The sequence below is a fragment of the Falco peregrinus genome, chromosome 9 (assembly GCF_023634155.1).
Source record: "Falco peregrinus isolate bFalPer1 chromosome 9, bFalPer1.pri, whole genome shotgun sequence".
In the NCBI taxonomy this organism is placed as follows: domain Eukaryota; kingdom Metazoa; phylum Chordata; class Aves; order Falconiformes; family Falconidae; genus Falco; species Falco peregrinus.
The window spans coordinates 35,633,285-35,659,260 of record NC_073729.1 but is presented as its reverse complement, the minus strand read 5'-3'; the positions used below and the strand labels follow the sequence as shown (position 1 = coordinate 35,659,260).

At 41.4% G+C, this 25,976-nt stretch overlaps 1 protein-coding gene across 2 annotated transcripts in view; it reads left to right on the top strand.

Moving 5' to 3' along the window:
- Positions 1-25,976, top strand: part of PTPRT (protein tyrosine phosphatase receptor type T) — a 453,423-nt gene that overhangs the window by 295,174 nt on the left and 132,273 nt on the right. For both annotated transcript variants that reach the window (XM_055814515.1, XM_055814516.1), the window contains exons 8-9: positions 4,131-4,427; positions 5,760-5,869. In XM_055814515.1, the coding sequence (XP_055670490.1) occupies positions 4,131-4,427; positions 5,760-5,869 (407 nt within the window). The remainder of the gene's footprint in view (positions 1-4,130; positions 4,428-5,759; positions 5,870-25,976) is intronic.

Sequence of the window (25,976 nt, the reverse complement as noted above, 5' to 3'; positions counted from 1 at the left end):
TTGCAGCACTCTAACAGTAATGATGGGTATTGAAGCACCAGTGGGAGATGTGGTATTAAAAAATATTGTTCAGACCTTGATTTCCATGTGAACTTTCAAAATGTAATTAATGGTTCAAGGAGGCTGAAATAGAAATACAGCATTTGCACAGTGAAATCTCAGACAACACTATTTTCTTTGTATGGGCTCAAGAATAGTTCTAATAGAATCATAGAATCATTCAGGTTGGAAAAGACCTTTAAGATCATCAGGTCCAACCGTTACCCCAGCACTGCCAAGCCCACCGCTGACCCATGTCCCCAGGCACTGCTGGGGGGATGGGGGCTCCACCACCTCCCTGGGCAGCCTGTGCCAGTGCTTGGCCACCCTTTTGGTGAAGAAGTTTTTCCTCAGATCCAGTCTAAGCCTCCCCTGGAGCGACTGGAGGCTGTTTCCTCTGGTCCTGCCGCTTGTTACCTGGGAGCAGAGACCCACCCCCCTGCCCACAGCCCCTTTCAGGTGGTTGTAGGGAGCGATCAGCTCCCCCCTGAGCCCCCCCAGCCGCCCCCATCAGCCTTGTGCCCCAGCCCCCGCCCGTCCCTGGACACGCTCAGCCCCTCCCTGTCCCTCCCAGAGCAAGGGGCCCGATCCTGCACACAGAATAGACTGGTGGCAGCTGTTTCGGTGCTCATGACTCTTAAGAGTTTCCTTTAGGTTTTCCAAAGTCTCAGAAAACAAAAAAATTTACTTTGGTTTATGCAGGTTATATCGATGTCTTTTCATATATGATCTCTCCAGTATTCAAACTGGGCCAGTCTGCTTCTGTCTTGCTTTGGTACTTATTTTTGTACAGCTGAAGCAGAGATACATATTAGCAGTTTTTCTTACACTAGCCAAGTGCAAGGTGTAAAAATGTTCGGGTTTTTTCTTGCATTATTTGGAAGCTCTGATTCCAAGAATACAGAAATACTTTGTCCAGTTTCAAATATATTCACTACCATAAGAGGACTGTAGGTCACTTATAAACAATTTTAGTTTTCTTGTTTCTTTTGGGGGAAAATAAGTCATTATGACATTATGAAAAATGGGTGGTGTTAGATAGTAGAGTCCCAGGGATAGGACATACAGACCTATTGAGATTGTGTACTTACAAAGCTAAAATGAGGAAGGAATTAAATGGAGAAGGTAGTAGGACCACTGTCCTTTAAAAACACCAGTACAAAATCTCACCTTTGAAAATGAGTTTCAATATTTTATGCTGCAGAGGAAATCGATGTGGCAACAGGAAAGCATTTCCAAAATTACGTAGTCTCGGGTTTCAGTAAAAAGAGATTGAAGCTGAAAGAAGGGAGCCAGAGAGAATAAAATGCTTTCCAGGTCCAGCTTCTATTTGTTGATTTAATTCCACTTTGGTTTCTTCCTCTCTGAACCTAAAGTTTAAATAGTTTTTACTTATTTATTTCCCCTTTGCTCAATAAGCTGGTGCTCAATAAGCTGGAATCAAGTCTCTACAGCTGCAGTTGGAGACTTCTCAGGTTTATGAATAATTATGAAACCCGCACCCCTTCCTGCTGCCACGGCGAGCTGTGCAGCACTGGCATCTCATCTCAGTTTTACACTGGACTGAAAAATCTCAATGTTTTAGGACTAGCAGCCTGAGAACCGATAGTTCATGGGAGAATGTGGTACGTTCTATAATTGTGTAGTTGGGTCTGGACTGTGTTTGTATTTTAACTTCTTGCTTGTAAGTCAAAGTTAATAGGCTGGAAACTCCATTGAAAAGATTGTGTTGCAAACCCAAAGGAGGGGCCTCCAGGTGTGCCTCAGAGCATTTACAGTAAAATTTTGAGTAGGATTGGAGACTGGTTGATACAAAGCAGCTTCCAGGACTTACAGTTTTGGGTAAGAAAGGAAAGGTTAAAAGGCAAACAAGATGAAAAGCAAGTTAAAAACTGCAGGTAATCTGCCGTAGTCCGGGTTTTGGACGTATGGCTTGGTGAGATGATGCTGAATCAGAGTTGTTCATCGCCCACTGATAAAGTCAGTGCATCTGACGTCAGTAAACCAAGCACTCTGTAATTGCCCATTCATTCCATAACATGACTGACTTCAAGAAAATAACTGTAATTTAAAAAAAAATAATAATAGTGTTAACATGGAGGTTAATTGCCATGTTCATCTGCATTGTTGTCTTGGCATGAAATGGTTTTGCCAGGTCTCAGCCACATTCTGGGCTGGGGTCTGGAGTTGATCATTTGGTGTAGTGTGGAGGCTTCAGGACAAGCCTCTGCACGTGGTTTTGTTTTTTCTTTCATTTCAGTGCAACTTGGAATGAGGCTTGTGCTTACCTTTACCATTGCAGATGCTGAAAGATTTCTCAGAACTATTTTTTTGTTCACCTGATTTATCTATACAGTTCATCTACAGAAATGTTCTTTTCATGGGTTTATAGTAACTGAATTATTATCACCTAATGTTAAGTATATGTGTGTATATTTATACATGCAAACTCTGTAATTTCTAAATTACAATTTTTTTGACACCCACAGTACTAAAGAATCTTATTTAAGAGGTATTTTCTGGATGCTAAGGGACTGACGTGACTTATATGGAATCTTAAACCAGTTGTTAGCTTTAGACCCCTGGTCCTTTAATATCCATCCTATTTCAGTCGTGGCTCTGTGTGTGTATCTATATAAAGATTCAGAATAGTGTTCATTTCAGAAATAGCTATTTTCACATTGCCGGTCACTAGGGATTTTTTAGAAGTAATACAGAATATCCTGGTGGTTATAGTGTATTTTCTGCTTATGCATTAGCAGATTGAAGTCAGAATGGCTGATTCGTGCTTTACCTTCTAGAATTACTACAAAGCTATTTCTCCACTTTAATTATCTTCCAAAAAAAGCATAACTAGTATTTGGGAATCCTTGTGACTTATTTTTTTTTTTGTTCCCATGAAAATGTTCTGTTCCTTTCAGACGCTGAAATCGTGAGAGAACATGAGAAGTGGGCGAAACACTAAATTGTGCTATAAATCAAGAAACTTTATGTGAAATTATGTATTTTCTAATTACCTTGCTTACATATATATTGAGCAAAAAAGCAAATGAGATACACAAGTTGAAGAAATGTCAGATAAACAAACTGTGACATGTAGTATTATTACCATCTGACATATCTCAAACGCTGACTTTACTCACTCATCCTTCATTTTTTATATCTGCATATCTAGCAGTGCATGCATTTATATTTTATATAAAGGGCAGTGTGTAGTCAGAGCATTTGAGTTATGCTGTTAAAAATAAATTAAGGAACAGCAGGTGAAAATGATTCCTACACATGAATATTCAAACTGTACCTCAGTCAGATACTGTAAAAAGAATAATGCAGAGCAGTGAAACTTTGGTGGGGCCAAGGCATCCGTATGATCTGAAATAAAAGTTTTACTGGCACAAGGCTGAGATGAGTCGGAAGACTTACTCGAGGAGTGGCATGATCTGCTTGTATCCCCCGCTGCCAAAACATTCAAGAGTTTAAAAAACCCAAGGGGGCAGTATCACTGGGATGTTGAAAGTCTGACAGTCAGGCTCTTTGTCTTGATTCTTACACCCTTGTGCTTTATCTCTGAGCAGAATGGGTGTGGGGTTGGCAGGAGGGTGCAGGGGCTGTGTAGCTAAATGCAAAGCTGAGAAACTTGAGTTCACGCCTTCTCTGGCAGCCCTTTCCTGGGTATTTGCATCACTTGGGGCTGGACTCGCCAAGATACTTGGGTACTTTCAAGGAGACCAGCAGCTGCCTTTTTTTTTATTATTTGGTAAGTGGGACTTTCACACCACTTCCCTGCTGAAATGAATCATGCTGCCGTTGTTGGAATCAGTGAGGTTTCACAGGAGTCAGGAGCACAACCACTGGTCAGGGCTCCGTGACAAGGAATTTTCGGGGAAATCTCAGGAGCCAGAACGCATTTGTGGATCTGATGTTCGTTTCCCTCCTGTTTATACATGGTAATGGCAAAAACATTCAGCACGGTGATGTACTTGGATGCTCTAACAACATGAAAGGAAACATATTAAGGAAACACATTAATGGATCACTGACTTCTTTTAGTGTCAAATTATATTGTATTTATTTATTTGTTTGCTTCACAGATCCTGTCCATGGCCCGCAAAATGTGGAAGTTGTTGATATTCGCTCCCGGCAGCTCACGCTGCAGTGGGAGCCCTTTGGTTACGCGGTCACCCGCTGTCACAGCTACAATCTCACGGTCCAGTACCAGTATGTGTTTAACCAGCAAAAATTTGAGGCAGAGGAGCTCATCCAGACATCTTCCCACTACACCCTGCGAGGCCTGCGGCCCTTCATGACCATCAATCTGAGGCTGGCCCTCTCTAACCCGGAGGGCAAGATGGAAAGTGAGGAGCTGGTTGTGCAGACCGAGGAAGATGGTAAGTCACGTTGGGTTTCCTCGCTGGCTTGTTTTTTGGGAGAAGACTAATACTTTCAAGTTGTAAATAGCAACATAACTCCCTGTCCCATCAGACTTATAAATGGCTTCGCTGGACAGTGTGTGTGTTATGCAAGCAAAACTTGTAGGTGTAAATATTTTCCATTTCACAGCCGCATTCTTGAAGGGGCGAGGGTCCCTGAAGTGCTTCAAATGACAAATGCCAGCCTGAGCGGTTACCAAGCACGGGCAGGTTTAATTCTATAGAGTCACATTCTGAGTTGCCCAGCACCCATGGAGCAGCTTCCTTTGTCATACGGGCAAATGTAATCCTGGCATTTGTTGATTTTTTTTTTTTTCTTTTTTTTTTTTGTGCTATCTCATGACTATCTCAAAAGGAAGCATCATGTCTTCTTTCCAAAACGTAGCTTTTCTTAATACTGACCTTCTGGATGTAGCACTTTGTATGTGTCTCAGAAGCTAAATTCATTTGGTGTTGACTCTTCTGTTCTTGGTACCAAAGACCCGGGTTTTTCAGCTTTAAAGCATTATTATCCCATCTGGGCTATTTCAGACCAAGGACTGACATAGCCGACAAGCCTCTGTTCTGTCTAATGTCTTAAAAAAGGAACGTTCCTCCCCTGCTGGGGCTGTAAGGAGCTGCTGTCCGAAGTTTCGCTCAGCTGAGAGTGGCTCTTGCAGCCCAGTATTTCACACACGGGGACATGAGGGGGTGGCAGATCTTTCAGAAAAATGAGCAGGGTTTTTATCAGACTTGGGAATGCGGTTAGTTAGTTATCATCCACAGCATTAAAATTTTGCTTGAGTCAGTGGATTTTTTTAGCTGGCCTTGTAGGCATAATGAAATATAAATCTTACATTGTTACTTTACTAAGGAAATTAATCTTTCGTATCGATGAAGGTGTTCAGCCCAGTAGCATCTTCATGCCAAGGTGCAATCTGGCTGTTTAGGTGGATGGAGATTTGCTGTTGTGTGGGCGGAGAAGGACAAATTAAATTCCCTGCTGCTGCTGTTCTGTACTGGAATAAGGACGTACCAAAATTAGCTTCATGTTTTCATGGATGCTGGTTTTATTTATCACTTGGTGGTTATGTTAGGGTATTCTTATTTGAACCAAAGGCTGGAATGGTAATGCCTTGAAGGATTTTTTTTTTGATTTAGTTGTTATTTTATTTCTGGCTCTTTAATGTTCAGCTTTGAACTTGCTGTCTGGTGGCCTTTTGGTACCTTCTCATGTGTGTGCAGCTGCAGCTGGGGGTAGCTTCTAACACAGGGGGGTTTAGCTTCTGTTTGTTTGTTTTTTTCCGGTAGTTCCTGGACCCGTTCCCTTGGAATCCATCCAGGGAGGACCTTTTGAAGAGAAGATCTATGTTCAGTGGAAGCCTCCGAATGAGACAAATGGCATCATTACACTCTATGAGGTGAGGAGAACAGATTGCTGTCAAGGAATACATGCCATAGGGCCCTCTTCATACGTGTTTAAGCCAATCCTGAGCTCTGAAACATTTCAGCAGGTGCTAAAAGAAGCCTGATTAAAATAGATAAGAAGCTTCAAGACAGTCTGCTGCTAACACTGAAAAAGTTTTCCAGTTCAAAAAAGAAAAAAAAGATTTCTTTACCAATATTTGTGGCAAAATGAGAGCCATACATTCCCCCGTGCCTCAGGTGTTCAATTCCTACCCTTTTTTCTTCTCCAGTGTCTCCAAGGTCTGTGTCCTTTCTGGTGGTTTTTTTCCTGAAGTAAATTTCTGTTGTGTTTTATACCTAAATACTGCAACTAATTTCTATCTGCCTTTGCAGTAGTCATAACACTTCCTGGTAATCTCAGCAAAATATAGCCATTAAGTCTTGTCTTACAGCATTCTTATCGAATCTTTCAACGATACATCTATCCAGCCCAAGCACTTTCCCTGCCACCAAGCAAAATATACATCAGGTTATAGGATAATCACTGACCATCCTATGCTGGATGAAAAAAAAAAATAAATGTGATTTTAGAGTGTATCAGAGGAGTTATTTCTTGTTAAGGTAAGGAAGCATTACTGTTACTTGCTTCTGGTGAGACTACCATAATGTCATGTACACCTAAATATGTGGAAAAGGAATATAATAGGACTGCTTTAAAGGATCACGTGAAATGAGAGACCATCCTATGAGACAAGGTAAAGGCACTTTTATTAAATAGTAGGAAGTAGTGCACCACTGCTGGCAGGGCATATTTCAGTGTATAAGTTCAGCATTTACCACAGTAAGATTAGAAAAATTGAAAAATAATTTTGCATTTATGGTGATGTAAAAATCCTCCCTGTGGACTTGTGTAGCATTTTCCAATACAGAGGGGCAAGGACCACTTTTTTGCTTTCTCTTTTGTGCTGGGTGAATGTACAAACATACTTTGTAAAAAGGTTTGAGTGTAAGAAGCAGCTCTGCCATCACCAGTGAGGTTCTGCTCCTTTCCTCTTCCCATCCACCTTATCAGTTTGGAACAGCATGTCTTGTAACATGTCACTCCTCGATCTCCTTGCTAACACTGGCTGTCTCTATCACAGTCATGGTCAAATGGAAAAAAATCAAGCGGGTTTAGCGTCAATGAGTTCTTACACTACAGCATGAGGAAGAGATAGCAACTTTCTCCTGGGCTTAAATGTAGCTGCCCTTTTAAGTCATCTCTCCAGCTGGCTCACAAAGGGTAGACTGAATTTTTTACGGTAAGACTAAATAAATGAATAGAAGTTCCTTTTGCTAATTTTGTGTCATTTCAGCCATGAGGTAATCCCCAACTAAGCAAGGAGTCATTTTTGGTTGGTCACTATTAAGACATTTGTGGAAATCTGTGCAGGTTACATGCCACTCTCTATAGTAGAATAGAACTAACCCTTGCAATTTCATGTTTTTTGAAGGGTGTACTACAGGCTATCCTGTGTCCATGTAAGGAATTATGCAATAAAGCTGTCTGTATTTTTAAAGAATTAATCTGAATATAATCAGTTGCAAATTCATTGTTTTTTCTGGCAACGCAGGTGACCTATAATAGAACACATTTAAAATAATCCAAGTCAAATGATGCAAAAATAACTCCTTTTAATTTTTAAAGAGGCAGTTTCCTACTAAAATATTGCCTTGGGCTCAGCTCATTGAAAGGACTTCAGCAATCTGAGTAGCTTTTCTGGCTGAGCAACTGCATAGAGATACTTTAATGCCTCCAGGGTAGTGATGCATCATGACAGCGTCTTTGCCCCTCAAGTCATATCATTGCTCAAGTCTCAGTAGGGGCACAAATGATTTTTTCTTTTCTGATAATGATTCTATGCATATTTGGCAGCTGAAGCCAAAGAGAAGTCAAGGTGAATTCAAACTCTTCCGCCTTTTCCTTCTCCCTCTCATCTCCAAGGGATGAAAATCCAAGTGTTAAAAATACCAGGAGAACCAGAGTGCCCAAAGGGTGTCATGAATGGAAATGTTTTCCTTTCCTCTCCCTTCTTACATGTAAAAATTCATACAGAACATTCCCATTCTCCATAAGACCCTGAGATGAGTTCATTAGCTGGAGATAAAAATAAAGATGAGCTGTTCCATATAACCGGGAGAGCTGGCCACAGCATCCTCAGGGGAGCTGTCAGGCTCTTCAGTCTGTACCACAAGCCAATATAAGTGCCCATTTCAAGCCATGGGAGATCCTGGTTTCAAAATCACTTAGTAAATGAAGTACAGGTTTTTGCACAGAAACGTCTCATCCTGCTACCTGCAACTGAAGTTTAATCTTCATAAAAAATACTGAGAATCTTCCAGTATTGTCCAGCTGATTGCATCTTCTGTATTGCTTGTTTAATCCCTAGCCTACTACAGATACTTAAACCTGCACCTTTGTCTCTACTGGTGTTATTTTAAGATTTTGTGCCATGTGTCCAGGACCAAAGTAATTCCTCAGTAGCAATGACCTCCTAAGTGTTGCTTTAGACAGGGTTCAGGCATTTTGCGGTATCAGCAGAGCTTTACGCTGCTTTGACAGAGGTCAGCTGGCCTATTGGTTAAAGGGGGTGGGGGGGAGGGGAAGGCTAGTGGTTCGCCTCCGATAGGTTTTCAGTTCTTTCCTGTGGCCTACAATACCGATCGAGGTAGAAGCAGAAGGCTTTGATGACAACAGAAGAAAAAAAGGTCAAACTATGAACTTGTGCAGCAGTAGTCTAATGAGGTGTGTGTCGGGAGCACGGTTCCTGAAGCCCATTCCCAGCCGTGCTGCTCTGCCACTGGGAGAAGCTGGGAGGCTCAGTGATGCGCTAGCAAAGTTGCAGCTATCAAGAAACTGCAAATGTGTTGCGGTCGTTAGGGAGAAACAAACCCAAAAGCCTACCAACATTTACTGAAGAAAGATTCCCTGCAAAGTACAGTTCGAGAAATATGACTTTATGAATTTGAGTTAGTGGTGTCAGGTTCTACGTTACACCTGGAAGCGTGTAGCTGGCTAGATTCACATGTAGGTCTTGTGCAAGTGATGGTCTCTCAAACTCCCTTGGGCATAAACCTTCCTACTGAATCAAAAACCCTCTTTCTCTATAATAGTTCCCTCCTTACCATCACCATCAAGATCTGACTTGTATCTGGATACTGTATTTTCTCTCTAGTTCTGTTAAAAAAAAATAAAAATATGTAAGTTTCTAAAATGCTTCCAAATAATCACGCTGTCTATTCTACTTACATCCCATTTGCTTTTCCTAGGGACAGATTTTCTTCTCAGATCCCTAACCATTTTTGCAGTTCCCTGCCAGGCAGACTTCCATATCACACAAAGTGCCATTGCAGTTTGCATGCGCGCTGCTTACATGCCAACTGGGCTGAAATTCAGCAGCACAACCTTCAGCAAGTCATTTGGCAGCCGGAATCACTAATTTCATAATGACTGAATGCTTCTAAAGAGCCTAAACAAAATGGAAGGACCTTAATGAACCTTTTTGACTTCTGCAAGTCTATTCTGATTGATATTTATCCTTCAAAATGCTATTGTAGCCTTTTAATAAAGGTGCCCATAGCCTCGCATTTAAAACTGGTTTAAAAAAAACCCCTGTGTTCAGCTGGAGGATTAATTGTTTCACTGGGTACAGCCACAGCTGGATTTTTAAACAAAGGAACCTTCCAGATCCCCAAATCAGTATGTAATTGCAGTCTGTTTCTAGGGAGCAGCAACCTCTTGTTGAAGGGAACTTGGAAAGCTCCGGGAATTGCAAGTCAGTTAATCAGTATGCTGAAAAGATGGGGGTATGAGCTGTGTAGAAAGCAAGCAATGGAACGGTTCATGCCGGGGGTGTTAGGGGAGCACAGCAAAGCAGTTAATAACGTCAGCAGGTGTCAGTTGATCTGTCCAGCAACGACAGCCGTTGGGAGATGCCCAGGCTGCTGTTGCAAGGATGCAGCACAATGGAGAGAAAGCTCGAGAGCTCTAGTAGTCATGTCCCCAGGTAGCTTCAAGGTGTGTAGGCACTTACATGAGACAAGTAGATCAATCTGTGTTCAGAAACACAGCTAAACAGCGATAATGGATTTTGCTGGTGCACTGGTTTGAGTGGAAGGCTCTACAGAGATGTTTTTGCATGTGACGCTCATGAAAGAGGTGTTATTACAGCTGTCTCTCACAGCAAGCTGTGAGTGGCAGAATCTAATAATATTGTAATAAGTCCTGTCCCCCCTTCAGTCTCCTGGCAGACTGAAAGCACCAAAACTTGTTGATATTTTTTTTTTTCCACTAGTCCTGAAAAGCTGCTATGCTTTAAAATCCCTAATAATCAAATGCTACTTATTGTGCTTATACTGTGTGGGAGTTCAGCTTCAAAGCCTTTGTGTACAAAGACATGCAACAAAGATTAGGTGGGTTTTTTTTTAAATATTTTAAATATTTTTTTTTTTTATCCTGAGTGTGTACCACCATCAAACAGCAGAAAGACCTATGCTGTCATTGCACTGCAGGAACAAGCAACCTAATTTAAGGTATGGACCAGCTTTGGCACTTAAATTCTTCTGCTTTTAGGTGACATGAGGTTGTCTCCAGTGTCTGTTCTATAATCCACATTGAAGTGTTTCGGATACCAAGTGTGGACCCAGATATTTTGTGCAAAATTGCATTTTGAAAATGTAAATGAGCAAAACTTATTTATATCTCATTTCCCTGTTTGTTTGGGGAGCTTGAAGCTTATGGGGGCACACTCAATAAATGATGTTGCCTTTCACCTTTGTAAATATATTTTTCATGTGTAACCTATTTTTCAGAATTCTTAGATTTTAGAATATTTTACCTTTAAAAGGGAAAGAAGGGAAAAAAAACCCCAAAACCCACAACCCCCAGACACTTAGCATTCCTGTCTAAAATATTTGTCACATTACTTGGGGGAAGGCTTGTTATAAGGTATTGCGATCCTAGAAATACGGAAAGGGTGGCTACAGTATATTCGGCTCCTTGGCTGGAAAAATGACTCTCAGCCTGCTGAAGTCCTTTCAGTGAGCCATGCCTGAAGGCAGTGTTTAAACAGCAAGCTGTCTTTTTCAACGTTGTAAGGTGTAGTCTTGTAATCACTTATGTTCTCGTCTTTACAACTATTAAATCCCATGTGGGTTGCACATGAGTCTTGGGAAAAATAAGGATGCATTTGCACCTTCTGACTAGCTAGTTTTCTCAGTCACTGTTTCTTGAAATGCCTCTGTTTAGATGCCAGGAATAATAATGTAAGGGACTTTCATACACAATCCCAGCTCTTTAATGGGGTGTTTGGAGCCTAGTTCCTCTAATCCCAGTGGATTTGAGTTTAAATTGCACTTCAGAGTTTACAGATCCTCTTAGTTGCCATGTAAAATTGCAGTCTGCACTTCATCATCTCTCCAGTTGCCAATATGCCATTTCTTCTCGATCACTTCAGTCACTTTTTCTCTGCAGGTGAGGTCATTACACGGGAACTGCCTCTTAGAGGATCATGCATAAGGTCAATATTTGTGGGATGCACTGCCTGCATTTACAGTAGGGTGGAAATAAATTTCTTCCACCTTTGACCCCTGAAAACGCATACTTATTATATAACACAAAGTCTGATTATCTGGTGTGATAGCTACAGCCACTGCATGGATATGCATGCATTTCTATTCTTAGCTCATTTTTAAGCTACTTGGGAAACCTGACATTTTTAGGATAAAATCTTCCCTGCTAATAGGTGTAGCAAAAATAAAGTTTCATGGAAAATCTGAAAGGCTTGGGAAGTCAACTTGGTTTAGTCATTTGTTTATTTAAAGGCTTTTTTTTTTTTTTTTTTTTTTTTTTTTGTCTAAGAGTGAAAAATGGCTCCCACAAGAAGGAAAGCAACAACCATGAAATCTTGCAACCAATTTATATAAAGCTCTACAGTCGAAATAGTAGAAAGATGACAATTCTCAGAAATTGCCTTCAGTGAGAAGTGGCTTTGAATGTTCCCATGAAAATCAATCATGTTACAGCTTCTCAGTTGTATTCTGTGGATGCATGATACTCCTGGGACGCGGCTTTCTCACTTAAGCTCACTAAGTGTGCACTGAAGGAAGTCCATGCTACAACGCAGCTGGCTGCTGCATTTAGCTGAACATTAAGAGAGCATTAAGGAGACACTGTTAAGTGCTCAAAACCCAGGAAATGATCAATTATGGATTGTATATCCAGTGGTAGCTTTATCACTCATCTGTAAGGGCATTTGACAATGCAGTCTTCACACAGTTGCAGATTATTCTCCGTTCATCTGCAGCACTAATGTTGTTTTCCTTTGACACTGGATTTATACAGTGTCTTCTACTGCAGTACATTGTTTGTCCTGAGTCCATGAAAGTCAATTACACAGAATGTTTTGCTGCATCTGGGCGATGTTGAATTCGAATTCTTTAATAACCTCAACTAGCAACGAAACTGTATGGCCATGTGTAATCTGTTCCAAGTTTGAAACTTTGTCAGCCCTAAGGTGGCTACGTCATCCTTTCAGTTACATGTAAGGAAAGCTGTGCATATATACCCAGCTAAATTAGTTCAGTAGTTAACGGCTCTTAGTACAGATTTGCACTGGAAGAGGGCTGGGCTGGCTGAACAAGAATTATTTCTTATATGGTTGCTGACTGTAGTATTTACTGAGCACTTGATGGACAGGTTGGTTAGACGCTGCCAATGGTCTGGGCCCCACTCGGTAAGGATTCAGGCCAGAATGCAGAAAATGAATGGTGCTGATTGTGCTGATTTATTATCTTTTCTTGGCAATTAAGAAGAGCTATAAATCCGAATATTGCTCCCATTCTTAGCAGGTTGGGATGCCGTGTCAGCCACAGACCCTGTTATTCAGTTTCTAGCAAAAGCAGAGCTTAGTGAGACAGCTTTCCAGTGACATTTGGGGAGCACAAGGTCACAAGAAATATTTTTTTTTTTTCAATCAGCAGAATCTCACATAAAGCCCCTTTTCCCCTTCCATGCTTTTTAGTAAAGTAATATGGCTTATAAGCTCCCCGTCAGCCCTAGAATGTGCTTGAGACACCCACGTGCCATAGACAGGGCATCCAGGGTGTCTTCTCTGATGCTGCAAGTGAAGCCTGCTTTACCTGCGTGCAATAACACAGAAGATATAAAGCTGCTGTTCTGGTGAAACAGGGTGGCTTTCCTTCCCCTATGGCGTTTGGAAACATGAAATGCTGTGGCAGGAGTGCGGTGGGCTGGAGCTGGGTTGCTTTAAGGCTGTTGTGGGGAGATAAGAGGAATTAGGCTGTGCTCTGCCTGGGGTGTCCGAGGGCTGGGGCTGCTGGCCCTTGGTGCTTCTTGCAGGGAAGGAGGGTGGCAGCGGGGGATGCCCAGATGCAGGCTGCCTGCTCCTCGGGTGCTAAACCCCCTGGGGAAGAGCCTGCTGCATCTTTGTTGTGGCTGTTTCTCTCCATCCTGTCCCAGTTAAACACTACCTTAAACTTAGGAAATGTTTAAATGACTCCCTAATTGGGGATACTTTTCTGAATAAACACCTTAAATAGCTTTTGAACAAACTTCTTCAAATTATACAGAATTCTTAATTGTGCGCTACTCACTGTTACTTGCAAAATATACTTAGTTTGGAAGCATTTGTTAATGATGCTCTTCCAAATCCTATGGTTTTCAGTAACATCTTGATGAGAAAAATGAGACGACTTCTGAGAAACTCAGATGTCAGGGTTTTTTTAAATGTGTGACAACCTCCAGGTAAGTAGCGTACTGGTGTTATAAATAGTATGAATCAACTGTTTAAAAAAATTGCTTGATCAAGCTTTCCAGAAATAAAAGCATAATGCGGTCCCTTGAGCACAACAATTTCTTTGATTACCTTTTTATTGTTCTTTTGAAGCCAATAGACTTGCAGCAATATAAATCCCATGCAAATAAGAAGATATTTGGCTACAACAAAACTTTTTTAAAAAAACAAACAAACAAAAGAAAGAAACAAAATTATTTCAGTGATTGTTTTGCACTCTTTTGAGACCAAACTAAGTGATAAGAACTGGGGAAAAACACCCAAACCCAAGCCAACTTACTCTTTCTTATAATGCTTATAATGAAGTTCAAATTTAAAAAATCCTTTTGCAGATACTTGAACATCTTGTCTTTCTGCCTTCCAATGCTTTATTTTCTTTTCTAGAATATATACAATTTTATTCTATTCTTCTTTCAGACATGCTGTTGCCCTGTATTGCTTATCCAGGAAAAGAGTTGATTCTTAGTCCCGTTTCTTCCATCTAATATTTTCAAGTGCCAGTACACCTGGGCAGTTATGGTAATACCTGTAAAGCTCTATAACAGTTCCATATTCAGATCTTACAATATCTTGCTTGCCAAAATGTAGTAGTTAACTAACTTGAAAGCAAACTACAGATACGTGTTTGTACTTCCTTCCTAGGTGGTTGGGTTTTTTTCCCCGTGTCATCTTAGGGATTGCTTAATTTAGGAAATAGATAGGAGATAGGATTGAGAAATTCAGAAGTGGTGGCTTTGTCCTGTTAATTGGTGCAACTGAGGGACTGTGTAAAAGAGGAAAAGCCTGTTAAAATGATCTCATCGCCTTTAAAAGGAGGAGATGCCAATATTATGGTTCCTTTCGGGAAATTAATCTTACTGCTGTCCTTTGTGCGTGTGTAGTAGACCCGGTCTTTAACTGCCATCCTGCCATCCAGTGAGTGGGATGGGTTTGGGTTTGCTGTGCCCTCCTCTCACCACCGGCCTCTGCCGCCTTGCCTCCCTTGTTGCTTCTCCTTCTGCCCTCCCTGCTTGTTATTTATTTTTTTCTGATTTCTGTTCTCCCCGCTGTCCAGGTAGCGCTGCTGACAGCAGGGGTGGGACAGCTTTCGGAAGGCTGCTGGCAGCTGCCAGGCTCCAGCCCAGGAGAGCACGTCCTCTGCCTTTTGCTTCTAATTCAACTGCTTTTGTCTGAAATTGTGAGAATCGACTGAGGATGAGGCAGACACTTGGAAAAGAAGAACAAATGGACAGTTTCAGCGTTAAGTGACTAAAAATATATGGTCTTACAATTAACAGCTACAATAATAACCAGGATGGTACTTTATCCTTAAATGTGGCAAAACCATTTTATACGTAGATGGGTCTTGCTTCTGTGACTTTATGCTGTGTAGGGAACAGGAGCCGTACGCGATATTGTTAGTGCTCCATTGTGTTGGCCCGGGGTTTTGTTCACTGCTCACAGCTCTCGCTACCCCCAGTGTAGCATGTCAAGCCAGCTATGAGGTATATTAAGCAGCGCTTTCAGCATCAAGAACTAACTGAGGAACAAGTATGGAGATTGAATAACCGCCTCAGTGCTGTGGTCCTATCAAAGCAATTTCTATAGTTGTCATTTTCTGCTATTAAACTGAACAATGAGGCTCTCCAATAAAATCATATGAAATAACAGCTCATTAAAAACTCTCCTTAATATATAGCATGCTAATTAATGTCAGTGGGGTGCAAGCTTGAATGGCAGAATAGACTATAATGTTTAGAAAGTAGGTAAAATAAAAGAAGATATTTTATCATTAATGACCTTTTAGTAAACCTAATGAAATCCTTAATGGCTTGAATACATTACTGAGGCGCTCCCAATTGCTTTGTTACCTACTCCATTCTTCCTCCCTTTCTCATAGACATTAAACTTGGTTTTATTTATAGAAAACAAAAAGCAATAAAGTCCCAAGGAAAAATGAATGGGAAGGAGTCATCTGGGGAAGGAGAGCAAATGAGGCTTCCCAGCCCTGCTATGCCTGTTCCTGGCCAAGAGAAAAGCTGGGTGTAGGCTCATGTTATATCCCATCTTGTCTATGTGTTGTCTGTGTTTGCATTCGGGTTTAATTGGCTCCATGTTTCTGTGACTGTCAGTAAACAGGCTAGGGAGCAAACGGGCCACTTTTATTCATGGAGTCTCCCGAGGTTAATATTCATATTCATTCCTAGAGCTGTGCTATGGCTTTTTATACTGGAACCAGCCATGCTGTGCTTGTGCTGTGACTAAATTAAAGGACTTTATTCTTCAGGGCTTTTAGTCTTTTGCATGTTGCCAGCCTTAAATATAACTTGCAAAAAAGCTGTTTAACTCCCCCCTAACCTTCTCCCGAAAGAAGAGAAGCACGGAAAAATGAAAGGCCTTTGCTTCCTCCCATTTCCTAGGTAAAATTTAGTGGGCTGTGGAGGGATGCAAGTGGCAATAACTGACTGGCTTAAACTGAGTTTCAAGATGGAAAATGTGCCCAGTCATCTGGTCATAAAATATATTCTTTAGTTCTGAAGTCCAACACTGGAGGATTGTTCACTAACCTGTTCACTAACTCGTTCCTGTTCATTAGAAGATAACTTTCTTCAAATTATTCCTTTTGTGTAACTCTTGGTGCAATTAACTTTATTCTTGTACCCCAAATGTCTGAAACTACCTGATAAGATTGAAACTAATGTCCATCCCAGCCCAATCTGAAGTCACCTGCAGTAGTAATTGTTCCTAAGAAGCACAGGCGGCTGGCGAGTCTTAGAAAAAAGAGCCCATGGCTTGCTGTGTAATCATGTTTCAATCAGCTTTATACAGCCATGAAATTGATTGTCCCCCTGACGTACCGTACACTTCAGAGCAGATACTGTGCCAGGCAAGTTAAATCCTTATTTGGCTCCAAGCACACAAAAGAGGACAGCTTTCTTGCTTCCCCTCCCATTCTCCCAAACCAAGGAGGAAGGGAGCACAAATCACCTTGAAATCAGAATTTGAGAGCGTAGCAGCATCAGCCAGCCCTGTTCTGTTTTCCTAATCATCCAGTGAAAAGCGTGGTGATTTAGGAGAAAGATGCCCAGGCTGTTGGCTGCATACAAGGGAGCTTGGATGAATGACAAACCCAGTGGTGGTGCTGACCAGGTAATCAAAGAGCTATCGGACTTGTAAAAGTCTGACAGAACGGAGAGCTGAGCGAGCGTCTCATTAATGTAGTGTCCTCTTCGATATTGGAGTCAGCTTCTTTCTTCTTCAGGAGCTCAAAAAAAGTAGATGCTGTGAGGACACAGTCTTGAGGCAATCAAGAATATTCCTCATCATATATCTGCACAGAAGGTCTGGCCCTGTCTTCATAGAATTCAATTCCCGTTTTAAACTCCCTCATTTCAGGAATATTTTGGTCTTTCAACATAAGTGAACACCGTTCAAAATAAATCCAGAATCAACCCACCAGTGAACATCCTGGGAGCTCCTTCTTAACCCAGGTCTTGTCTCTGGCAGATCTAATATCTCCAACATCTTTGTATTTTGTGTTGAAATGTTCCCAGTTCAGGGTCACTCCGCAGTCTGAAACACTTCTGCTGAAAGTGCTTCGTTAGTCCTTGAGCTTTCATGGGCTGACTCTAAAGTTCACAAGAAGGAATCAAGAAAAGCAAGGCTGTTCTGTCATCCTTAAAATGTTCATACAAGGCCCGTATCTTGGATGGAAACTTCGAAGGAGGACATAAACTAGAAAATATGTAACAAAAAACCAAACCGAAACAAAAAATCCTGCAGAAAGAGCAAAAGATGCTTCTATCCAGATTTATTTTGTCTTTTAGGATAAACAATCTTTCTCTAAGGCTCACTTTGGTGACTTTTCCAGAGTCAGAAATGTGGTCTGCCAAACTGCAGGGCAAGTTCAGGCTTTTCCTCCCTTCCCCGAGCTCCGGTGCAGGACCACTCCCAGCTGTGTGTCATGTTCCAGCCTGCACCCCACAGCGCTTCCCACAGCAGTGGAGCAATGTGATGCAGGGCGTTTTTTTTGTTCTTTTGGTTTTGGTTGGTTTTTTTGTTTTGTTTTGTTTTTTTCTTTTGCACAGACCACAACGGGGCTTGTGGCTGCAGAATAATTATTAGTTTGTTTATTGGAAAAGAGATATATGAGCACAAGTCATGCACAGAACTCCTGCGTTATTACTGTCTAGGACATTTTTCCTTTTAGTGCTTGATAAAGTTCCTTTTGCCAGTGAACCAAAAGGTTTTCCTGAGCTGTTTGACTTTCTCTGTGACAGTGTTGAACTTGTACTAACTTTAGAGGAAAACAAAATAATGTGTACACAGCATTATTGACTTGGTGTTCTCTTATTTAGGACACAGACAAATTAAAAATTCTTCAGGTTATCCAGACAAAAGTTACCTCCTCACCTACCGATGACGCTTATACTAAGGCTGAACTTTGTGAACTCTTCCATGCTGCCGCTGAGCAAACAGCGCTGCTTTGTAGATGTAACTCAATCCTTTTCCTGGGTACTGTAATCTTTTTCTCTCCTTATATTTTATAAAATCTGTCTTGTACTATTCCAGAAACATTCTCTCCTCTTTCCAAACTTCTCTGTACAGTAGACCAGATTTCCAGCTAAATAAAACCCAGGCTCCTGCTTTCAGAGGAGTGCCAGCAAAAGACAAGGCTGTTGCTCAGCTGCCACTGAGGTTCGAACAACCTTGGCTTGGGCAGGAGTAATGAGACACAGCCCTGGGCTATAAATTACATTGACTTGGGAAGGAGGGGAATTCATTCTGCTTTGCCTGAGGCAAAGGTCTGCTGTGCTGTCAGCTGAGTTTCTTAGACTCGCAGTTTCCTCTGTCATGGTAATAAGCACCAAGAAAGCTGCTTATGAAAGAGTTTTGAGGAAATCCCTTGTTACCTGCTACTAGTTTAACTTGTGTAATCTCAGCAGCAGCAGATGGACATCTATTTTCTAGCTGCTTTACTGACAGGTTTAAAGAAATATGGTGGACACCAAAGACCTTTGGAACAGCCTGGCTGGACCATGAGAAATTCCCTGCAGCTGCAGTGGCTTGTTAATAGCTGTAATGTGAAGAAATGGTATTGATGAGCTGCAGCTCAGTCTGCTGCATGGAGATCTCAGTGTTTTCCTTTGCTACTCTGAGCTCCACAGTGGCATGAGAAGAAAATTATGTCAGGGTGTTTGACGTTTCTAGTAGGGGAAGCATGGTAGCAATGGCTCTTTTTTTCCCAAACAAATCTGAGATAAAGAGGAAGCCCTAGTGAAGCTTTCATGCCTGGGAAGAACCAAGATGTGCAGTTTACCCACTGTTTTTTCATGTCATTACGTAATTGTTTTAGCAGCTTTACTCCTAAAGGGCTCCACGCACATCTCAGTGACCAACTTATTTGCTGGGATTTAACACCGTGCTGTCTAAACAGAGTATCTGTGAACATAATCCTTAATGATATGCTGGGGGCACACACTGCTTGTGGAAGTCTTGCCTGTGATTAATCAATTAAGAAAAAGATAAATCCAACAGTGGCTCCTCTGTTTTGGTAGGTGATTTGAAACATGCTGAAGCTGAGCAGGCATCTGTACTTGTTTGCAGTTCCACATAGGATTTTCAGTGTTGTCTCAAATCAGATAATAATGGAAATAAAATCCTCTGCCAATTGTTGCTGTGCACAGCAGGTCCTTTAAGAATGACAGCATCTGTTGGTTTTTGGGTTGGTGTGGGTTTTTTGGGTTTTTTTTTTTTCTTTTTTTTGGTGGTTTGTGTGTTGTGGTTTTTTTGTTTTGTTTTGTTTTTGGTTTTTGGTTTTTTGCGGGGGTTGGGGGGAGTCAGGGGGGAAGCCTCCTCCTTGCATGAATAATAATATTTTGATGGTACAGACCAGGACAGCAATGTTTTTACACTCTTGCCAAACAGGCTGTGTGTCAGTCTCTATGTAGGTGGTTAGGGGAATGTGTTTTCTGTTTGCTGATCTATCTGTGGTGTAGGGCTGTTTGCAGGTAGAGTCCTGGATTAGATTGGCTGAATTGCCATCTGGTCAGGAGGTTCTCAGAGTTTTCACCAGCCTGTTACAGGGCTTTTCTGAATTTGCTATGTCAGCGTAGGTGAGAAAATCGACAGAAACTCTTAACCGATAAAGTGTTATTGTTGTACTATATTGATCTCATTCGACCCGATTGCTGCACGTCTTTACAGCAAAATGCAGACATGTTGTCCCAGAGCGCTCAAGCGTTTGCATCACGTGCAATGAGCACGTCTTACCTCTATCCTTAAATAAGCAGAGTGAAATAAAATAATTGTAAAAAAAGTTGACAGCTTTGAATTAATTTTCATGCTTTATATTAACTGTTGGAAGAGAAAGGTGGCATTTCAGAAGATGGAGATGCATTTTATTTTTCATTTAGTTACCATCAGAGAATGTAGGAGCAACTGCTTCTGGGACTTCATACTGAAAAAGGACAAGCATTAATTTATGGGAAGAATGCTTTTCTCTGCATCCTCTTCTCACCTAAAGGGATGCAGGATTTGGGCAGTGCACTCTGTGACATGGATAGTATAGCTTTCAGCAACGTGTCAATCTCTAAATTCCCTGTTTATAAATATTTCTGCATATAAACTACTGATCATAAATATTGCCAGCAGCTAAACGCACTGCAATCTGGTACAACCCATTCAGCCTTCTCCGCCCCTCAGAGAGCCGTTATTTTGTTGAAGGAGGTAACAGATGAGGTTACAGAGCTCTTCTCTGGGGTGGCAGTTGTTTTCTCTACTTCTTGCCATTGCAAGCAGATACGTCCCTGGATTTAAATGAAGAGGAAGACATGTTGCCTTCTGTTCAACAGCTTTTCCTTTTCACACTAAAGTCTCTAGAGAGAAATGTGCTTCAGTGGATGGGACTATTGTTAGGTATCATTGCAGTCTTCTGCTCTTAAATGAAGTTTAATGTTACTGCTGATAAAATGCTGCATGAAGGAGCCAATGTTACATTTGAGGAAAGGACAAGAGGTGACCACCCAAGTGCTGGTGGGTTACTGCTGCCTTTTAAAAATTTGGAAACTCAGCTGATGGCTAGATACAGTTTTGTAGCTCAAGAACTGGAATCTCTTTGCAAGCGTCTCTGTAAAAGTCTATGTAAATCTGACTTGAGTCTGACTTCTAGAGAGATTTCTGGGGTCATCACTCTCATTCAGAACAGCTACACTGTAAGAACAGCCTCGGCTATCGAGCTTCTGGGTGAATCTGCATCAGAATTCTAAATAATTATGGTGAAGATAGTCTTACCTAATAACAGCAGAGTTGGAGTTTGATTATTGGTTTTTGCTTGGCTCTTAACCAAGCCTGTCTTTTCTTACCTTGTTTCCTGGGTTATAGCTGTGGCCCCTGGCCAGCACCATTCCTTGGGAATGTTACTGTTTCTTTAGCCTTCTTTGGGTGTTACAGACACTGCAAAGGGAGAACCTGCATGGAGGGCCTTATCGTATAGCTAAATGCCTCTAACACAAGTGTTTCTAGCAGCTGTGTTCTCAGTTCATTGATTTTTGTCAATACGATAGTAAAAATAAAAGTACTGTTCTTGAGAGTTTAAAAAGGGTGACCAAAAAGCCCACGCACCTGCCAGTGTCTGAAATGAAGCAGGTCCTCACTGCTGCAGGAGGGGAAAGAGTGCCCTCTCTGCAGATGAGTTGTGTGAGCAGCAGGTCATGCTGACATCAGAGACTATAAAATAATGACTTTGTGTCAGTGTAGCTTATGCTCCTGTGCTTGCGTTACTTCTCTCACTTAGGTTTATCACGTTAGAAGTATGGTACAATGAGTACTCTATCTGGAATGAGAATGCTTAGCTGTATCCTAATTATAGGAGCTCCTAATTATAGGAGGTATCCTGAGGTTATAACATGCTGAATGAATGCAAAGTGGTACCTTTCAAAAGAGTTTCTAAAGAGTAATTCTGGCTTGTCTTGCTTCTTTTAACATTGTTGGCATTTTGGGGTCAGTCTGCTTCCTTGATGCAACATTTTCCTGTTGCATCTTGATGTGTATGATGCTGGTCCTAGGCATGCTGTGGTTACATCTGTCTCACCAGGCTCCTTGTAATAGTCACCTGAATATTTGAACCTGTAGAATGTAAGTTATGAGTAGTAGCTCTCCATGGATCTACTAATGGCAGTACGTAGCCTGCACATAGCAGGTGGATGTTGCCTGGGAAGGTAGATACAGTTGTGAGAAATGTCTGTGTAAACTAATATTTCTGGAGGGAGTAGGCCCGTCTTGTTCACGGGCATTTTAGCTTCATGTTCTGATGAGTTAAAACTTTTGCTAGCCTTACACAACCAGTGCTTACCCATGGCTCTTCATCATATACTGGTCACGTTGGGTTTGTGTGACTCAGTTCAAAGAAACTGGGTTTGAAACAAGACTCCTGTGCCAGATTTGCCCTGCAGAGCCAACATTAGCACGAGAAGAGTTGGACCCAGTTTGGCACTCAGAGGAACAAGTGGATTTGTAAGGCTGGCAGCTGGAGAGATGGAGGGCTCCGGGTTGCAGAAGCCAGAATAACCAGCTCGTGCAAACAGCCCGACTCCATCAACTCCAGCTTCAGGAAGATTTTCCTCTTTACATCAGCTGAGAATTTGGTTAAGTATTTTCTTTGCCAACTTCAATGTATTTTTTTGTTGTTGTTGTTGTTGTTAAATTCAAGTCATTAAGAATGAAAGTCTGAAATACATTTCTAATTTTTAAGAATTGCTTAAAAATAAGATCATAATTAGATCAGCAGGAGGCAATTTTTTAAAAATTTATTACACCGTGAAAACTAATAGAAACTTGATGAAATAATCAATGTGCCTGGGTCTGTTTTAAGTTATGCTAGTTTTCTCCAGAAATGGCCCATAAAATATTATATTATTTTTAGAGGTTTAATTAACTAAGTATGTAAACTAAAATAAATTTGAATTTTGGAGACATTCAGAGGGGAAGAAAAGACAATATAAATGTTAATTCTAATTTGTATTTATTTCAAGAGTAATTATTTCCTTTGATGCTAAATCACTACTACTTCTTTTCATTCGATCCATGAATTTTTTCTCTGCTAACAGAACCTTGGGGTTTTATTCCCAACACTTTGGCCCTGTCATTCAGTTTTGTTAAACTGGCGGTTTTTTTGAACACTTTAGTTACTCATTAAATTTTACATTTTGCCTAGATGTATTAATCACTGCTTTTTACGGACTGAGAATGTAAATGATCCCTTTGCTATCTCTGCCGTGGGACAGTTTGCCTTTGTAGGAGGCTCCTCAGCATTTCGTGCCATTTTCCTAGTCATGTAGTAAGTGGACTTTTCCCCTTCACAGTAAGATTTACATTGGATCCTGCTTTTCACTATTGTTTTCCACTGAGCAATGCCCCCAGAAGTCACATTTTCATAACGCTAACACTTCTGTGTACGTGCCTCTCTGCTATTAAACTGTGTGTATGCAAATGGAAAAATGCAGGCTTCGGAGCCTGTTCAAACGAGCCGCTCCGTGGCTGGGGCAGAGTAATTGCTTCAATCAAATCCTCGAGGGCTCAGAGCATGTACACGCAAATGGAAACTGGCTCAAGTCCCTTGTGAAAATTTAACTTACTGAGATCAATAACTTGCACGCACGCCCTGTATGCTGCACAAATAGCCTGTTCATGGAGACTAATTTTCTGATTAAATTGCTTTTGGTCTGACAGCAGTAATGACAGCAAGGTAATGTGGTGAAGGCAGGTAAATGTGGTGTACTTCTGGTGTTCTACATTCAGTTATTCACAGCAAATTTTCCCATAAACGTGAATACTTTGTAGCGAGGAGCTCCGGAAAAGATGCTCTTGTCGTCTCAAGAGCCCGGGAAGGGAATTGGGTGTTCCAGTCGCTATTGCAGGGGGAGTTGGTTGTAGGAGCACCTGGGAATCTTGTTCCTTGCCACAGCTGAGGGGAGAAATATTGGTCTTCATCACTAGTTCTATGCCCATCTGGCCCTAGTGGTATTCTAGTTGGATCCTGGAGTTTGTGGCCCTGTAACTCTGGCTATAGGGAACCAGGCACTGAAAAAGAGATGGAACATCTAGGTTAGGAAACCTTGGCTTGTTCATGTGTTGAGGGGCACACGAGTGCCCCAGAGATTCTGTAAGACTGCTGTAATTTCTCTAGCATCAGTTTGTCTGGGTTTATCACTGAAGGTCCAAATCTAACCTGGAAGGCTTAAGTTTCCCCATGAAGCAGTAGATTTCCCTTGGCAAAGGGTTTTGATATAGAAAACACCAATAATCTGGGGACTAAGACCTACATTTAAATGTCCTCTGTGGTAACCTGATTTCCCAGGGGTAGTTCAGCTTTGCTCCAAGTTTCCCAGGGCTAGAGCTGTCAAAGACAGCTGACAGGGGGGTCCAGGGACCCTCTGAAGCTGGATGGCAATTAGGTTTCATTGACTGGGAGGCACAGAGTGGATAAGAATGACCAAATTGCTTCTGATAGATTAAAAAGGGGAGGGGCTTCTCCTGAAGTGCCTAAGGATGGAGTTATCTCAGAGCGAAGTCTTAGCACCAATTAATCGGTTTGATCTCGCTGGACGATCACAGGCTGCAGAGCTGAGTGCAGCACCGTACCGCTTGCCAATGCAGCTGCCAGCGGGGCGAGTTGCACTGAGCAGTGTCTGTGTGTGTGTGTATGCGTAAAATATATCAAAACACACTTAGACTGCTGCGTCTTTAGGCAACGTCTTTCATGCAAATCATGGCTTTTTTTTTCAATAAATTACCCTTAATTTGAATCAATAAAAAAATCTGCCTTTCCATTACTGTGTGATGACTCTCTCCAGTTCCCTAGTGAATTCATAAGTCTGTTTCACTTTCAAGCCTCTAAATTATTTTAATAAGAAACAAGAAGAAGCAGTATAAACTAAGTTTTCCGCATGACTTTTCAGGACCAGGTGTCTGCACTCTAATTTGGCACATTTTGATGCTACAGTACTCATGTTTCAGACTTAGGAGCCTAAGCTGAGCCTCATACAAATTTGCATTCTCATTATTACTATTCAGATTCTGAATGCTTGTTGGTAAAAGGCACTAAAATTGCAGTAAGTCCAGGACCAGCTGATAAGTCTGTTTGAATTATCCTTTGTAGCAAACTCAGAATGTCAATATGGGATCTTTTTCCTTCAATAAAATACCCTGATATTTTTTCAGGGTAATTTTAGGCAGCAGCCACCTGATGGAATTTTATTTACCTTTTAGGTATGGCTAAATGTGATGTTTCTACTCTTCTCCTTTGAAACCTATTGCCATCCTTCAACTGACGTACTAGATTTGGAGAACTCATCTAAGGGGTTTGTAAAATCTTGAAACTGGGCTAGAGAAACCTGGCACAAAATACTGTAGTCACAGCTTTGATATGTCCAATAGCAAGCAGTTATTTATACAATCTTTGGGGCTGAACCACTATAGGCTTGGAGGCTGAAACCATGAATCACTTAAGACAATCACAAAATATAGCCCTGCACTAATCAAGGGCTTTTTGGTGGAAGTTATAACTCAAGCTTTACCGCAAATATGTTGTCATTTAGTTTTTTGAAACCTGTTTTGTGAGTCCTACAGGAATGTGTACGTACTCTACCCATTTTTGATTTGTGGAAATCCCTGTATTACTTCACCTTTTTTTTTTTTTTTTTTTTTTTTTTTTATGTGGGTGCAGACCGCTGTACAGCAAATTTAACTATCCTGGCTGGCTTGTTTTTCTTTGTCACCATTACAATAGCCTGCATCAGGGGGAAATGATGTTAGGATTTGGGAAGCGTACTCTGGATGGATAGAGGGGAGGGTGACATTAGAACAAGCTGCTGCATGGATCACTGTGACCAAGTGTCCTTTACATCCTTGCCTGAGGTTGCTGGATTCAGTGCCTGAGGGGTTTTTCCTGCCTGTTGCTCGCATTGCCCCGCTGCAGTCACCTTGCAGTGCAGGAGGCATGGCTCAGGGCTGCAGTTCGGAAATAGGGGACGGTGTGGGAGAAAGTACAACAAGAAATCATTTGAAGAGGGAGAAAATATTTTCTTCTTCATCAGAGAAAATATCCACTGTTTCTTGTTCTGTGGTCCTCTAATTTTGCTTTATAATTGAAACCTGATGAAGTATGTTTTGAAAAGTGCCGAAGCCTTCAAGTTTAGTTGTACTCTGTGATTCCCAGCACACAAAACTTGAGCCTACGTCTGCAACAGTTAACCTTGTTCACCTCCTCACCGCAACAAGTTAAAAATTC